General features: G+C 49.9%; 1 protein-coding gene across 5 annotated transcripts in view; it reads right to left on the minus strand.

Annotated features, from left to right (window-relative positions):
• LOC116843880 (protein lozenge-like) overlaps window positions 1-17323 on the minus strand; it is a 37734-nt gene that overhangs the window by 17721 nt on the left and 2690 nt on the right. The window contains exons 5-10 of one of the 5 annotated variants that reach the window (XM_032814762.1): window positions 15358-15421; window positions 14860-15252; window positions 12854-14572; window positions 12377-12607; window positions 8072-8185; window positions 2082-2390 (exon numbers count right to left, since the gene is read on the minus strand). In XM_032814762.1, the coding sequence (XP_032670653.1) occupies window positions 2082-2390; window positions 8072-8185; window positions 12377-12607; window positions 12854-13109 (910 nt within the window). In that variant the 5' untranslated portion in view covers window positions 13110-14572; window positions 14860-15252; window positions 15358-15421. Of the gene's footprint in view, window positions 1-2081; window positions 2391-8071; window positions 8186-12376; window positions 12608-12853; window positions 14573-14859; window positions 16609-17323 lie in introns of all 5 variants that reach the window. The other 4 variants (XM_032814760.1, XM_032814759.1, XM_032814758.1 and 1 more) reach the window with 4 other exon arrangements.

The following is a 17323-nucleotide window of genomic DNA, read 5'->3' on the forward strand; positions in this document are numbered from 1 at the left end:
CTCCGGATCGATCGAGAAGCGACCGATCGATCCCTGGTATTACGCAGACGTGCACGTGAGTAGTACGTGAGTGCACGAGCACGTCGGATCCTCCGCACCGACGGCACGCCCGAGCGGAGATCCGAATCGGCTGAAGAGGGGGCTACATCTCCAAGGTGGAGAAGCTGCTAAGGACGAGATGGATAGCTCCTTCCCCCTGCAGGCGGGAGGATGAAAATTGCATCCACCGACGCGCTCGGTCATTTTGCACCACGCACTGTTGGTCGAGTCCGAGGCGCATCGAAGCTCGAAACTGCTCATTAGAGACGCGCCGAGGAGGAGAGAAGTGTCGAATGAATGAGCGGTAAATGGAATATTCGTCGGGAGATTGCATTCATTCATATAGAATGGTGGAAGCGCGGTCCCTTTCGGGGCTGAAGACTCCGGCGACGTTGGTCCAGCTTGAGTTCAACGTCCAAGAAACGCGGAGGCAGCTTTTGCACACTACGACGGCGGCTAACGAGCTCCTCGCGTTCTTTCAGCCACGCGAGCGCGCGCAATAGTGAACGTTGCGCTGATAAACGAGCTAATTACACTACGGTCGATCTACGGAGGTGTCTCGGGTGACGAGAAGTCGGTCCGGAAGGTGACGGAGGACCCGATCGCACCGCGGAGGCGAGGAGCGACGGAGGCAGAGCGGAGGCGGAGGAGGAGATTAGGGCAAAGAGAAACCGCAACGTAGCTTCAAAGAGGTCTCGCCAGCAGGGGCGCGTCTACTTAACTTTGATCAGGTCGAGACCGCTGATGCGAGACGAGCCGCGCAGAAATAAAGTGCCTCTCGACCTTCCCGCCTTTTTGCATCCTATATTATCTCGATAGTTCGAAATATCCGAAGCTATCCAGCGCGACGACGGGGCGGTTCGCGCGTATCGCCGCTGCGCGAGGAAAATGGCCGTGTTTTTGCCGGGGCTGCTCGAATTTTTAGCGTAGCCGCGAGGCGAGGGAGACCGGCCGCGGTACTCTCGCGAAATGACTCGTCCTGTCTCATCCACTGGGAGAAAATTTCACACGCGCGCAGTGCAAGAGATTTTTCCGCAGGAGGAGGCTCTTTCTTCCGAGGCGGGACCTGGCCCGTTTCGCTTGTTCGCGACCGATGACGACGTCCTTCCACGAGGAGGACACTTTTTCCTCCTGCGACGCAACGGTGCATCGGCAGAGATCGGCGAAGGGGGAGATGGAAACGGCAGGTTGAATGTCGTTATTACGTTGAATTAGAGGGTGCAGAGCCGGAACGAGGTATGAAACTATTACCTCGCGAAACGGCAGAGGTCCCCCACCTTCCCTCTCGTCCTCTTTCCTTCCCTAGGGATCCCCCTTCCACGATCTCTCCCTCTTCACCCTCTCGCGACGAGGGGTTAGGTGGGGTTAGTGCGTAGTTTCGAGCCCGCTCCGCGCGAGGCACGAGGATGCTGCACGAGAGAGTGTGAGATGATGATAGCCGCGCGAATATCCATCACGAACCAAAGGAGCAAACATACCGGAAGATGTTTCTACTTAGCGCTTATGCCAGCGTCGCCTCTCTGTTATCTCTATTATCATACAAACGAGCGCGAATCTCCGCGAAAACTCCGCGACGATAATGTAGGTGCTATCCCTTGGAAAATTAGTTTATGATGAGTATATTGGAACGCCTTTGAAACGTTCATTGCCGTTAATCAATTTGGAGTTACCTCTTCTTCATTAGAAGAACGCGCGCGCGTATGCAAGTTAAGCGATATCGTTGCACATTTTATGTGCAATGTGAAACGTATCCTCTCCAATTATTAAGCGCAACAACGAATTACTGTTTTTGTATCTCAAAGTTCATTTATACTCCTATCCAACTTTCCAAAAAGATTTTTATTTAAGTATTAGTCTCGAACTTAAATAGTCTCGAAATTTTGCTTTAAATAGTCTCGAGAGTTTCGTAGTCTCGAGAGAATTCGCGCACATGAACGCGAACGAAAATATGATTTCTCGGGATAGTATGAGACGCATCGGATTAATTTACGCGGTGAGACGCACGCGGGTAATAAAGAATAAGCGAGAAGATCAGAACTCACCGCCGTGTTGAGGACTGCGCTTGTAGCAATCCTGATGAGCCGAGGAGCCGCCGGTAGCCCCGAGGTGTGTACTGGAAGCCGGCGATGCGGTCGGGTCGGTGTTGTTGGGGTTGGTGCAGGCACCGCTAACCGAATTCGTGGTGACGTTGTTGCCGGTCTGCTGGTCGTGTAAGTGACTACTGTGATGATGGTGATGCTTATTCCTCCCGAAGGACTCAAGTTCCCGCAGGTGGGACCTGAACGAGGTCGGCGCGTCAAGGAAGGGTCTTTGTCCTAGGCCGAGCGCGCGGAATTGCTGATGTTGTTGTCCTGAAGACAAGTTATTCACAACACGATATATATAAATTGCTGCTAATCAAGTCATAACATTAGTTGTGAACGAAAGAAATCAAATATCCGTGGTTCCTTTTACTCACAAGCGCGATCAGTACTTTTATTATTAAACGTCTAAGGGTTTAACTCGAAAAGTTTAATTTGACCAAAGGATTTTAAATCTGTCTTCTTTTAGTAGAAATCAGATACGGAGAAGTGGCGAAAAATACCAAACGAAACACGTTGGGCGTCCGTTCTTTTTAAGTTATTTTTCTGTCATTTGCGCTTTGGATGCGACACGGACACGTGGCATCCCTAAATTGATGAGATTGACCGGCCTGCGTCTACGTTATTAGGCCAATAAGCGGGATAATGAAGAAACTCGATCTCTCTTCCCTCAGTAGACTTCAATAGCATTCCTCGCATATCCGGGGCCTTGTAGATAGACAGAATCTCCAGCCAAGTATCACGGCGTATATATAACGGGGATACTCCGATTCCCTATTATGCCGGGTCCCGATACACGCTTGATACATATTGTTACACGGCGATGCACATGACTCGGCACGTGCGCGAGCCCGAGCGCTTGCATAATCATCGTAGATGCGTACGGTCGCAAGATGCGAAATGCACTTGGCGTGGGCAACGACAACGCCCAGAGTAGTGCAGTGCAGCAAGTGTGGAGTTACAAAAATCGCGGATGTTTCACCGGGCGAGATAGATGACAGGCAAGAATCGAGTGCAACGTGAAACATGTATCCGCGTCGACGCGTCGGCGGCTGATCCTCGCGATTCTCCAGACTCCATATAATTTGCATATCGGCAACTCCGTGGTGACAACAACGGAACTGCGGAATCTATCTATCACTGGCACAAACAGAAGTGGCACGTTTGCTCTCTCCCTGTTACTCTCCGCGCTTCTCCACGCCTCTCCATCTTGCTCTCTTTCAACGGCTCTTTCAGCATCGAAGAGAAACCAAGAATGGGAGCCTAGGCGCAAATTGTTATTTCTCGGCAGTAGGAGGGGGAGAGGGAGGAGAAGAGAGAAAGAAAGAGAGAGAGAGAGAGAGTGAGTAAAGGAAGGAGAGACGGCGGGGAGAGAAGGACAGTGAGGTAGAGCGAGATAAAGAAGGAGAGAGCGAGAGGGAGACACCTCCGGCCACGAGGGCGAACGACAAATAAAGTTCGACCGCAAACTGCACGAAATTGTCGGCGAGCCCAGATGGTCAGCTCCAGTGCTCTGACCGATGCCTACAAGATTATTCCTTGCTACCGACTACCACGATCGGCCCGCGCCAGGAGGTACAAGCCGTATCCATGTATAGGGCCCCGCGGATCCCACGACTTCTCACGTACCGGACGTCGATAATGCCCCAAACGTACGGAGCGTTACGCAGCGATGGGCCCGCCGATGTACTCCTCGCTCGGTTCGGGCTCTCGTGAAAGGTCAAACGGTACACGCGAGGTTCGGTTCTTTGCAGTAGCCTCCGCTGTGAGACGGGCCCTCGGGGGAAGAATTTCGGGGAAGACAGATCGACGACGGATGAAATCAGCCGTGAGACCTCTCGACACCTTCTACAGTCGACTGAATGCGTCCTCCTTCGCCTACGATTCGCACGACTCTCGTGGAGAATGCGGTCAGGCCGCGGTCAAGACGCAAGACCACGGAACGGACGGTGTCCTCGTGAACGCGATCGTCGGATCGAAAAACATTTAATTGCAATAAACAAGTGCGACGGTGATATAACACCTTCATCAATAGCGCCCCACTGGTTCGCGGAGCACGGATAAGCGGAGAGAGTGCGCGCGAAAGAGAGAAAAGAGGGACGAGGAGAGAAGTAACTCCAATCTCCATGGCACGAGTGGTGGGCTTATCTAATCAGTGTGGCGGTCCCGGGAGGACGGAAATAGCGCGGCTTTTTCCTCCTCTCTAATAACGAGTCCCTCCCTCCGCCCGTCTTACGTCCTCCTTGACGCTTAGGCCAGTTTCGTACATTCCATTCGTACGTCCGTTCATTTCTTTTATTTTTTTTCCTCGTTTCCTTCATTTCCTCCGTTTCTTAACGTTAAACCGACATTCGCAGTATTCGCGCACATCCGCTCTCGATTTCGAGATGTACGCGTCGCTCCACGATGACCGCGCGTAATTTTCCGGCGAGCGCTGTTTCACGCGTATTCGCGAGCGGAAGCGCCGCGAGATCCGCCACTTCTCGACGTCGCTTTATCAGGAGGTGGTCTTTAATCGGACTTTTCGGTCGCCGATAGAGCCTTCCTCTGACCGGTAGGATCAAGAGAGCTGGTCTCGCGAGAATCCAATCGCGAAGCAGCCCAGTCCAATTTTAACATTTTGATTGACGGCCACCGACCATCGAAATTGCTTCGTATATGGTTCCTTTTGTTGCTATTGGTTTTCTCGAAAACTACATTTAAGGGAACGTCGATTGGCGGACGCGCGATTTTGCGGAGACAACGGGGAAACGTCGATCGATCCGGCGGCAAGGAACCAACGACGAGTCGCCGTCGGTCGGTCGACCAGGCCGACGGATCGGCGTGGTTCCGCGTTCGAGACTCGCGTGGTATATTTGAAAACACACACACACACACACACACACACACACAGGGGATAGCTGGGAGGCGAGGGGATAGAAAGGGAGAAAATTTAGATCTCTCTCGCGCGAATTTCTCGAAAAGGATCATCCTGTCATCGTTCATCATTACGTGGCCGTGGCGGGAGGGGCAGAGAGGAAGTATATCTCTGGCGACGTACCAGGGCGCGCCTCGTTTCTATTAAAACGGAAAATCATTTCGAGAATCCGTGACGCACTACTAATACATGACATTCCAAATACGGAGCAATTACGAAGCGAAGCAAATTCAATTTCGACCTTTGACTGACAGCACCCATCCATCGATATCGTTTCGCTCGCTGCGTTTCGATGATTTTGGGCCACGGTAACGGGCGGCGGCCACTTTGTTTCGCGTGCGGCTCTCTCTTTCTCGATTTATCCGTCCGCGCTCGATTCGTCCCTGCGTGCACCCGCCGTTTCGGTTATTGGCAACTGACAAATTACTCAGACGTTACGCCATCGCCATTGACGCGCCCGAGCGAAAAGCACGAGCTTCGTCATGCCGCGGTTCTAATCGCTCGCAGGCGGCTCATTACCGCCATTGCCTGCAGCACCCCGCGACACTCGACGCATGTATTGTGTTATTTGTTTCACAAATTGCGGATATTGCATTTACCGTCCCGAATTTATTCCTTAATCGCCCGAGGAAAGAAAGGAAGGAAGAAAGGAAGGAAGGAAGGAAGGAAGGAAGGAAAGCTCCGCCCCGAACTCTTTCACGTCGAGCGTTGTGAATCGGCGAATTACGGAAATTGCCCGATTACCAGACACGTCTATGACGCGCGGGGTGCGCCGGGATTGGGGTAAATTTCCGATAACAAAAAGCTCGCGATTATGCACGCAATAATGAGAGAGCCGGCAGGTGTCTGCGGGGCGCCGAGCGTCGCATTGTTGGCAGCACAATGAAAGCGCCGGTTGTTTAGTTCGACGACGCTCGCTCGTACGCCGGTTGCTGCATAGATTGGTGCGTGCCGGCCAAGGCACGCCACGGTGCCAAAACCCGTGTATGCAATATGTCGTCATGCGTGTCTATTCCGCGGGCCGCTGCGCCACGCGACACACGCGCGTTCGTTCGTGTCGTCTTTCGTCGTTCGTAAAGGGCCAGTAGGTCGGCGACGCGACGTCCGGTCGTCTGCCCGAGTCGACAACTTAAACGGTTTAAACGAGCCTCCGATTTGAAGAGGGTTCCTCATACCGGCCGTATACCACCGATGGAAGCAATAATCGTAAAAGTAGCGGGAGGATCGTGCGAGAAAGACACTCTTTTGCGCGCCAGTTTTGCGAGTAATTTGCGAATCTCGCGGATGTCTCCACGTCTCTCAGCTCCGCTCACTCCATCAGGCCAATCGCCAAATATTTGGTTGTTTGTGATAAATAATTTCTATATTTTATATTTTTATATAAAACGAGATGAAATATGGAATTTTTATATGAAACGAGATTATGTTTTTATGTCGTTGTAACTTTGTGGAACAACATTTTAACCATTGTTTTATAAAATTGTGACGATATAAAAATATAATTGTTCCATTTTACATGTTAAAAATTTTGAAATTACTTATTACACATTCCGATAATTACATTTTTTAAACGATAAATATATTAGATTGGAAGTCTAAGATAATGTATTCGATATATTAAATTTGGAGGAGGCGTTCGACTGCAGCGAGTAACGTAAGAAGAGGAAAGGTCTGTGCAGATTTATACGCGTAAAGTGGCTTGTCATTGACGAATACAGGGAAGACTGAGTCGATCTAAAGGTTATGTTGGCTACAAGTTTAATACATGTATTTATTGTAAAAGTAAAATTGAAAAAGGGATCGCAAAATGTTCCTTTTCTATATAATAAATATGCTATATAATAATACCTAAATAAGTACCTTTTCTATATTCTAAAAAGAACATTTTGGAAAAGAACATTCCCTTGCCATTGTTGCTCTCACAATAAATGCATAAACGAAACGCATGACGCAACACGACTCTTGGGCCGATTTGATCCGATCTCCTCTATGATGGGTGATGGAGAGCAAAGACGATCGTGAGACAGAGCCGAGCATCTTCGTTGCGGCCGTTAAAAATGTCGATCACCGCAGAGGTGGAAGCCGAGTGGCGGCGACGCGACTTGAAACTTTAACTCCGTCGTTAAGTGCACTTTATGCTAGTTGGAAAATTGACGAGGTTCGCGCGTTTTTGCGTGCCGGTCGCGCCCGACATGCGGGCTGAGTCAAGCAGTGAAAACATCAGTAAAATCAATCACGCTCGACCATTTCGAAAAAAAAAAAACAGCAAGGGCCAACGGGTGTATGCGGCGCCCTGCGCCCATCAATACTTTATACAACAAATGCGAAACGCCCGCAAAAAACTGCCGTTTTCGCGGTTAACTCCGCAACGGCTATTAATCTGATATCGAAATAACGACCATTTTTTTTGCTCGCCGCGGATGCATCCCAAAATAGGTGTTGGCCGAATCGACGAGCAGCGTACGGCCGCGCGCGCGATGTCTCCTTTCGTTCCGACGCTCGGCTAGGTCAAGCTATAAAACTGGAGGGTCGGCAACCGCCACCGCCGATCGACTTTTACTGCGTTTCGCGTGATTCTATCAATTTCGGCCGACCGATAATGAGCCCGCCAACAGAATGTTTTAGCAATTTTTCAGGGGTTTTCGCGGCGAATTAGCGTAAGTGAGTTAACGTATCCGGCTGCGCACGAACGCGCGCTTGTAAAAGCATTGTCTCCCGCGTGCGCGCATGTGTGTGTGTGTGTGTGTGTGTGTGCGTGTGTAGGGGGGGAGTGGGCGCGCGAATAGCCCGACCCGAAACACGCACCAGCGCGATACGCACGTCGACCACTGCATCATCGCGCACCATCTGCTCGGTAATGACTCCCCATTACCGCGTACAGGGACTTTCGTTGAATTATCGGTACATTTTCAGGGAATTCCCGGGCGACGCGGCGCGGCACCGGCGGCGGCGGCGGCGGCGGCGTCAACGCCGCGCCGAATAGATCTCGCGATCGAAGCGTCGCATAAAGTGTCGCATAAAGTGATCCACTTACTCGTTTTCGATCGCGGCTCCCGCGGTCCGTCGACGGTCACCTTAATCGCCCTCGTGTAGGTCGCCACTTGGGGCGGCGTCGTCGATACGGTAATGGTGATGCTGAAGCTCTTTCCTGCAATAGAGAACGATGTCACGAGTCAGTAGCTGAGTTTACTTCGTCATTAATCTATTGTTAATCTATCGACTAAAGAGAGTTGCAACGAGAGAGAAAGAGGGATTCGAGTGATTTCCGTTTTATATGTATCTTGGCGACTGAACGCGCTACGCTACATTCGTGTTTTCGTGCTTCATTAGGTGGACGACGAAGGTGGAGTCCGATTTATAATTTGCGACTTCGCAATTACGTCCGTGTCTATTAGATCTTAACGGACCCTCGGTATTCTCAAGCACGTTGAAGGATAATAGAAGAGGAGTGGACGCTCGGGGGTGGAGCAGTCGTGTACATATATCATCGGCGAAGGTCTGAAAGTTGAAGGTCCGGTATATTAATTCTCTCTCCATAAACGTCCGTCGGAGAGATTGACTACGCGCTCTTAAACGACCCATCGCGCGCTAATATGCATTCGGTAATTCGCCGCTCTTTCGCAGCTCGTCCGTTCGGCTCGTGGAAGACGCCAGTTGGGCTTGTCTCTTTCGATTGTCCCGAAAGGCGAGAGTTCTGTCGCGCGGAAGATTTAACCGAGAGCGTTATTTACGCTCCCCGGCGTTAGAGGCGGTAGAGAGAGAGAGAGACCTCCGATACTCTGCAAGCCACGGACGGGCAAAAGGGCCATCAAAAGGGCAAGGGCGACAGAGAAGGCGACAAGGTAGGCGAGGACAATTCGTACAATGCCATCCGTTTTCGCGGGATCGTTCTCGAAACACCCGGTGCCAAGCTGTCCGACATGACGAAACGAAACACGACCAAGACTGCTGTTTACGCCAAAAGAGACGATACCTAACGCGCCGCGGACATGCAATCGTTTGTGTTGGCGTAAATGTCAACGATTTGTAATTGTCTCCCCTTGGTGCACCCAGTTCCACCTCGCTGTGTCTGTCAACATGATAACCGGCATCAAACACCGCCAACCCCGCCACCCCCCGGGAGCTGCAACTGACTGCCGAGCTACACGGCGTTATATCCCAGTTATATCGTAACCCTCTCCGCTCTTCCGCGATAGTGCCCACCCCCGTTTTGCACCCTCCGCCCGATCCCAGGATACCTACCTCTCGCGGCCGTCATTGTCATCGTCATCGTTCATCTGTCGCGCGCAAAGTGCAGCGCGCCGGAATGCAAAACCGCGTTTTTGCATCAGAAGACGGTTCTTTCGGATGCAATTGTAGGGCCGCTTGAATGACAAGGGTGACAATCGATTTCTTTTTTTTTTTATTTTTTTTTCACGAATTTCGCCGAACGAGCCGGAAGAAACGGGTCAACGAAATCAGGCCTGAGTTATCCAAGACCGACGGCGGGGTACACCAGTGTCTACAAGCCATCTAAGGGGTCAAATCGGCGTCTAACGAGCGTGAGACCGACATTCGGTCGAAAAATCGCGGAAAATTCGGAGGGACACCAAAGTCGGGGGGTTGGTGGTGACCGAATCGGAGGAAGGGTCGCGCGCTGCGCTGGACCCCTTCCCCCCTGGCCGAGTCCATCGCATTTGGGGCTAATAATGCCGCACAGCCGACTCCCCTCCCCGGCACCCGGACCTGCGGTTAATACTCGATGATGGGAACGGTCATCTGCAGAGACAGGACCCGGCCTGTGCATTCGCGAACGACGGACGGTCGGTCGGACGGACGGACGGACGGACGGACGGACGTACAGATGGATGGACGGACGGACGAACGGACGGACGAACGGATGGACGGACAGACGAACGAACGAACGGGCAGACAGACGGACAGACAAAACCGGGCCACGCGTATGTGGCACCTATATAACGTGCAGCATCACGGCTCGACTGCTCACGGTCCTCCGTGTGTTTCTCCCCGCGTGCATGCGTGTGTGTACGTGTGTGTCGGTGCGTTGGCACACACCGAGGATGAGATGAGCGCGCCAGCCCAAACCGCCCACACACAACCGCCCGAAACCACTCAAAACCGTCCGTTAATACTCATGGCGACGAGCGGAGGGGACGAGGTCGCGTAGGGCTAGGCGAGCAGAGAGCACACCGGGGTAGAAAGGATAAGGGGGTGAGTGGGCGAGGGAACGGACGCGTCGGCGGTAGGGACGGAGCGGAGGTCCCCGAGTCTCCCAACAGGATGTCTCTGCAATTGTCAAATAATTACTATCGGTGGTAATTTCAGCCGTGTCGATATAGACTGCGGTATATTACTAATTATAGGCACGGGCCGTTCTCTCGGCCCGACGATGATGGAACGAACGGCCGTCGTCGTTCCGGCCTCCAGCAGCCCTCTTTGATTCGGCGCTACCAGGTCTCGTTTCTTTCCGCCCACAGTGGGAGCTTTTGGGACGAGCCGTTCCGGCGTTTACTGGAGGCGATAATTGCCGGTGGGGACCGCGCTGGACCTTCCGGGCGCGCGGGGGAGAGACCGCGGGGAGCTCGCGCTATTTCGAAAGGGCGATGGATGTCCGATAGATTTAGCTGTAATGCGCTTTAATGAAGAGAAAAACGCCCGGCCGTCATCATCGACTTGCGGTCATCTCGTGTTGTTTCCTTTTTAGCGCAAACTAGCTTTAATAGCCGGCTGATTAGAGATAATAAAGCGTGATCGGCGCCTCGTGATCCTTGCGCGATAACGGAAGACACGTGTAAAAGTAATTTCAATCGGATACACACACGGCTCCGAGAAAATTGTGCGGTGAGAAAAATCGGGAGTGGCGGCGGCGGCGGCGGCGGCGGCAGCAGCCCCCGGCGGCTGCCGAAGTCGCTCGCCGAAAAATAATCTCATCGTGTTGGTCGTCGCGTCGCCGATCCCCTTTTTAATCGAGGAGGCAGCGGCCGCGATTTTTCGTGGCTTCGCTGTTTTAAAATCCTCGCTGCAATTTCTTGAATCAGTTTGCCGGCCGATGCGATGCGATGCAATTCAATCAAATTAATAAGTCGCGGAAACAAAACCTCGATGATAGGAGAGGCCCGGTTCGCCCGGTGGTGGCCGATATCAACACACCGAGGGCGGTTTGGTCAATCGCCGAAATTGAGTATTATGGATTATTGGGGGAGAGATTGAAACGACGAAAAAAAAACACACATATAACAACGAGCCGAAAAATGGACAAAGGGATTGAAGGATTTTGGCGAGGGAAGTGTCTCTTTCGCTAATTGACTCCGAGGGCCGATGCACCTGTGTTAGGCGCATGAAAATCGTGAACCCACTTCATGCACTTCATGATCAAATCAAATGAAACATAGATGACGCGATACAGGACGAGCATCCCGTATACGAGCAGTACGGCCCGTTAATTCATAAACGCACCCTCCGGATCATAGGGTGCAAAATGCATTTGTAGGCTTTGACAAAGCCGCCTGCTGATCCGTGAATAATTATTGCCGGCCGGAAAATCGATATTTCGACAGCGCAAACAAGTCAAATGTTTGGTTGTAAACATTTTGTAAGAGAAACCTCTCAAGATCTTACTTTCCCATCTTGCTTTTCATTTTTTCTTTCTTTCTCGCCACATAGGATCATAAAATTTCGCGTTAAAGTGTGCCTTCTGTTTTTCTTTTCATCGTGTGCGCGCAATCAACGTTGCTTTGATATTTTTACCAATCGATGTGCGCATGAAAGAGCCGCAAAGGGTTGTCGGGAAATTAGGGTCGAAAATTAAACAAGTCAAGAGCATCGATCGACGTTGGTTGATTTTGGCAAGTCATCCTCTCCGTCCATATCCGTCCATATCCGTCGGATGATTTCTGATTAACGGCCAGTTGTTTCGAATGCTCGGTTGGGGCTTGTGGCAGACATCGAGTAATGACTCTGGGGGTGGCAGGAGCGGGAACTCGCGGGATGGGGGATGCACGGGGGTGAACGAGGGTGGCCCGATGATGATGATTACAATAACCGTGATTTTAGAGGGCTGGAAATCGCGGCACGCGCTTTTGCTCGTCCTGATATACAGCGCGAGGGATTTCTCGTATGAATCCCGATATGATCAAAGGTACGGCAAATTGTTCCCGAGCGAATAATTGGAAGTTTAATACGCTTCTTTCACAAACTCGAAACAATTTAAACTTTCATTTCTCTTTTCTCTTTTTCTCCTTTGCGCACATACGCCCTTCCTTAAACGTGGAATGATACTTTCCTCTTGTGTTCGCAGAAAAATTAGAGACTTTCTTTTTATGATGAGACTAAAACTCACCTCTGCCGCTTCTGCCGACGAACCTAAGGTCGTTAAACTTGGCGACTTGATTCTTCATCAGCGCGGTCGAGTTTCGTAGCTCCGCGCAACAGTTCTCGTCGTTGCCAGCTCGGACCGTCACCAAAGTCCCGTCGCCAACCTCGCCAAGAGCAACCACTTTGAACGCCACTGGCAAGGTTTTGTTGGACCGCCAGTGAGTCGGTAATTGACTGCACAGAAAGTACGGTGAACCTGTAAAGAGTCACGCATAATGTTATTATAAAGAATCGTTTCATAGGAAAATAAAATCTTGTTTTAATAAAGCGACGAGTACACAACGTGTGCACAACACTCCGCCTGTTGTATACAACCTGTTTCTCTGTATGTATTCTCTCTCGCTTTCTTTTTTCTATAACTTTTTTGTGTTTGTTCGCTCAAGTGTTACAAATCTTATTGTTGTGTTTATTACGTTATGTTTACATCGCATTTAATACTAACCCGTCCTGACAAGTTCTCCAGGATGCTCGGCTTGCGCCTCGCCGACGAGCCTTTCGGTCCACCATAGTTCGCCGACGGCGGCACTCTCGCTCATCTCGCCACCTCCACCCCCGGCGTCGGCGTCGTCTACCTGGTGGTACCTGCTGTTTACACCCTGCAGCGGCGCCAGGGAGGGACCGCACGGGCCAGCGCCTTCGTGAGATCCAACGGTGCCGTAATTCTCCCCGCAGGCCACGGAACCCACCGGTAGATGCATCCCATCGGCCAGTAGCCGCCCCTCGTCGCCTAAGCACGCACCTCCCGGCCGGGACGTCGTGATTTCACTTGCTTCACGGACGGAGGCGACTCCAAAGTCGGTTCCGTCTTCGTACCTTGCTACCAGCTACCCCAACAGATCCTTCGTTGTTCGTGATCGATTAGTCGTTCCTCTTCCTTGATCACACCGCTTCTCATGATCGAACGCGGGACTGTCATAGTCACAGGTGGAAATCTCAATATCGCGGAGCCACGTATCGATTTAGTCCCATGATTGGCGGTGATTGTTGCCTACGGATCCTCTAGATGTACCGTTGCACTTTGTGCGCGACAGGTCCAGCGATTTAAAGCGTCACCGTCGGGACTTGCAGTTCACTTAACATCCGACAACATCGTCCCAAACTGACACCAACGTACCCATCACTATTCGAGTATCTTCTTCGACTATCACTATCGTCGATGACACCTAATCATCTGTCTACTCCTACAGGTTGTCGCTGTCGGATGACACCGATTCCTCGAAACCGCTAGAACGTCACGGCGTTACACTCGATCGAACAGCGCACTTTTCCTACATAACGACTCTTGACATTTCCTCCTAGCGAATTGCGTTATAATCGCGAGGTCGGTGGGGCGATCGGTCGGTTCTCTCACGCGAACGTCAGTCGCGGTCGACGGTGCGCGACGTAATGCCGCGCGCAGCGGCTCGGCGGACCGCGTGTTCCGCGCGTAAGCGGCCCGGGACGGCCTAAGCCCGCGGGTTCTGGACCCCCGCCTCCTCTTTTGCCCCCAACTGACGTCCCTCGCGGCTGAGCGAAGCGCGCGGGTTACGTTCGAGCGCTCCCACCACCTCGTTGAGCCGTCCGCCCCACGTCGCGCCACTTTTCGAAGCGTGATCTCTGCTGGATCTCCCAACTCCAGCGGTGTGTGAGCTCGCCTCGCTGACGACGTACTCTTTCTCCCGCATTTCCGCCGAAACCTCTCTCGCCCCTCGTGCACCGGAGGCGGCGGTGACCGTTACTTCAAGAAAGAGATGGTGTTCATGAATTCGCCGGACTGCAAGCGAGTAGACGTGATATGCATACGTACGACACACGAGTCTGAATAAATTCGTGGGATTTCCCGTGTGTCACCGCGAACGTTCGTGTTTTCCTACAGTGACTGGGTGATTCTTGTGTGTCGCGATTGTATCAATATTCAAGCAACTGATTTAGAGATCGAAGAGCATAAAGAGCTTTTTGTTGAAATTATTTCTTAAAAAATTGTTATATCAACCTAATATGTAACGGCGGGGCGTAGACTGACGTAGTTACAGTCGCTTTTCGGGTCATTTCTTGCGGGCGATAAGGGACAAATGCCAACGAAATTCTCAACGTTATCGCATGATTTCTCACGACGGTCCAGCCTCCGGTGGTAGCGATATCACGATGGCCCAGCCTTCAGGCGATTCTTCCCCTCCTTCTTCTAGAGTGGGAACAGACGTGGGAGTGGAATACGTCGTTCGGTGGTGATACGAGCTAGTAATCTTCTATTATACACATCTACCATAATGTAACTTTGAATATTCGCATATTTCCTTGATAACAATTATAGTGGTAATTATTCTTTAATTAACGCAGGAAGCTATACTTTATCTCAAATATGTGTCTGTGTATCTTATTATATTGGCTTTATGTCAGTACGATTTGAGTTAATTTTTCACTTATTATATATATAATGTATATATTAAATGTATACAAATATATACATACAAGTTGAAAAACTATTTGGAGACGTTTGAAAAGACCCGACTACGATCAGAGGTCAACAGATGTTTTGGAGCGCGTGACATTTGCTCAGTTCATAGACGCATTAGTACGCTGCCTGGTTTCTTTCACAGTCTCCGCAAAATCTCAACAGTACAGCATCCTGTCAAGCAACGGCAAGGCGTAACAAGTGTCCGTGTGACGTCATTCGAGTTTCTGGAGGCGGAGCTTCTCGTTGGGGAAGCAGGTGGAGGGGTCAAACTCTCCCGCATCATACATCGCTTGCCCCACCCCCGCGATTTTGTTCCTTTGCGCTTCCACCACTTTCCATCTTCTCCTTTTCTCCTTCCCTCTTTTCCTTCCTCGTGAAGGCTCGAATCTCGTTGGAAACCTGAAACACTGTTCCAGGTTGAACGGTATTCTTCTGTCGTCAGCCATTGTTGCATAAATTAAGAAATGTCCCTGGTCATTAGACCAGGTTGTCCCTGGTTCAGTAGACTTAACTGAATCTGCTGCATTCGACTGAAACAATCTTCTTGAGGTCGTCTCGTTGATCCAATTTATGTCACTTTAACAGAACATGTTATTTTGTAGTTTGTTATCCAAGAGTTGTGAGTGATATTTTAAAATTGGATTCCAAATATTTGGACAGCCTTATATGTTCTCATGGGAGGTTCTACAAAATATTGTAAGAGAGTTTTGTCAAATAATTATCATTAAGTCCAAATATCTAGAAAAAAGACATCGTATTTTTCAGATTTTTATATATCCATAAGCAACATTGAGATCTTGGTTTGACTGGGGTGTCCAGACCAAAAATTTCGAGTCGTGGTCACATGAAGCTACTGTTTACTACACTGTGGTCTGTTGAAGCGCAATCGAGAAGGCATATGCGGTTTCCCGTGTTCGCAAGAATACGTGTAGGTGATTAACTCCTTGGGTAGCTTTCACATATGAGGGTGAGTTCACCGATCGCTCGCCTATCTGCATCGTGATACAGCGAAATGTTCGCAAACGCCGCAAAAATCGGTGCTTCGATCAATCGCTAAACCGCAACCACTGCGACCGCATTATTTGTAAGTTACACAAGTAGTAACGTATGACCCGTCCGTGATGCTGACCAGGAATTAAGACATTAACCCTTTCGATCAGTCGCGACGCGGCAATAAGAGGTGGCGGCGATCTTGAGAATGTGTCGCACCTTTGTATATAGAAGGAGTCAAAGTTCACGCGTTCTGTAATAATTTATGAAATATCGGAACATCAGTGCACCGCTACTGTGTAATACACGTTAATTTGCAATTTCGATTATTCTGCGCTAAATACATCCCGCGAATACAGTACTATACACGTGATTATTCTTCGCACAGATTTTCGTTCAGAACTGCAGTTTATATTCTTATGCAAATTAGTAGAAGTAGGTCCAGGCAACGTTTGGCCGACGTCTCTCTAAAAACAGGGTTAGTAAGACATTATTCAACCGCAGCTAGATTATACCCGACGGCTGCATTAGGCAGCACGAGATAACAGATTAACAGCGGGCGGGCAAAATGAGTTGAAAGACGTTTTTGACGCTTCTTTATCAGGGCGACGGTATCGCTTCGTAGCGGGTCACTTCCAGCGCCACCGGAAAAGCTCACAAGACCGGCTTATCGTTAATTGCTTTCTCAGAAAAATGTCGGCTTGTAAAAAGAATTATTCTCCGCGGCACACACGCATATCTCGTTTAATAATACGATTTCACTTCACTTTGACCTGTTAAGAAAATACATATATTTGAAGTCATCTGATTATTGAATAAGTTATTTTTGGTATAGATAATTTTATTGTAAAACTTCTGTACGTCTCTCGTTAAATAATTTACTTTATATAATATAATCTATGCGGTATATAAAAACTCTCCATCTTCTCTCTTTCTCTTGTCTTATATGAGTAAATTAATATAATCTAAGTAATTACAAATATAGAAAAGCTACACAGATAATGCACCGTGTTGCTGTGATAATATAAAATGACTTATATTTTGTGATATAAAAATCGAAAATGAAAAGCAAAATCTTTGTTTTCCCGGCGGACAAAGGCAGAACTCGCCGAGTGTAAGTTAATTTGCCGTCTACGCAAAAGCCGAGCTAATGAACTATAAATAAGGGAGGAATACTTGCGCCAAGTGGACAGCCGCACTTACTGACCCTTCGTAATTAAAATCCCGTCCTAAATCAGGACTAGGGACGCGATTAGACGAGGATCGCTCCTGCTCCGTCAGCTTACGAGCAAATCCGTGGCCCTTACGTACTCGAGTCCTCACTATCTCGATTCTTACACGCATGTATATTTGCATGAGCCAATTTTACTTTACGCGTGTACCTTTTCAGAAATCAGTCTAAATGAGGATATCAGGCTGCTATGGCTGATATGGCTACAGAAAGCCATTGCGATTTAATGGAGATTCGAAGGCAGATAATAAGACAGA

Source organism: Odontomachus brunneus, unplaced genomic scaffold, assembly GCF_010583005.1.
Source record: "Odontomachus brunneus isolate Ranch 3 - 2012 unplaced genomic scaffold, Obru_v1 Obru_scaffold_036, whole genome shotgun sequence".
NCBI classification, from domain to species: Eukaryota; Metazoa; Arthropoda; class Insecta; order Hymenoptera; family Formicidae; genus Odontomachus; species Odontomachus brunneus.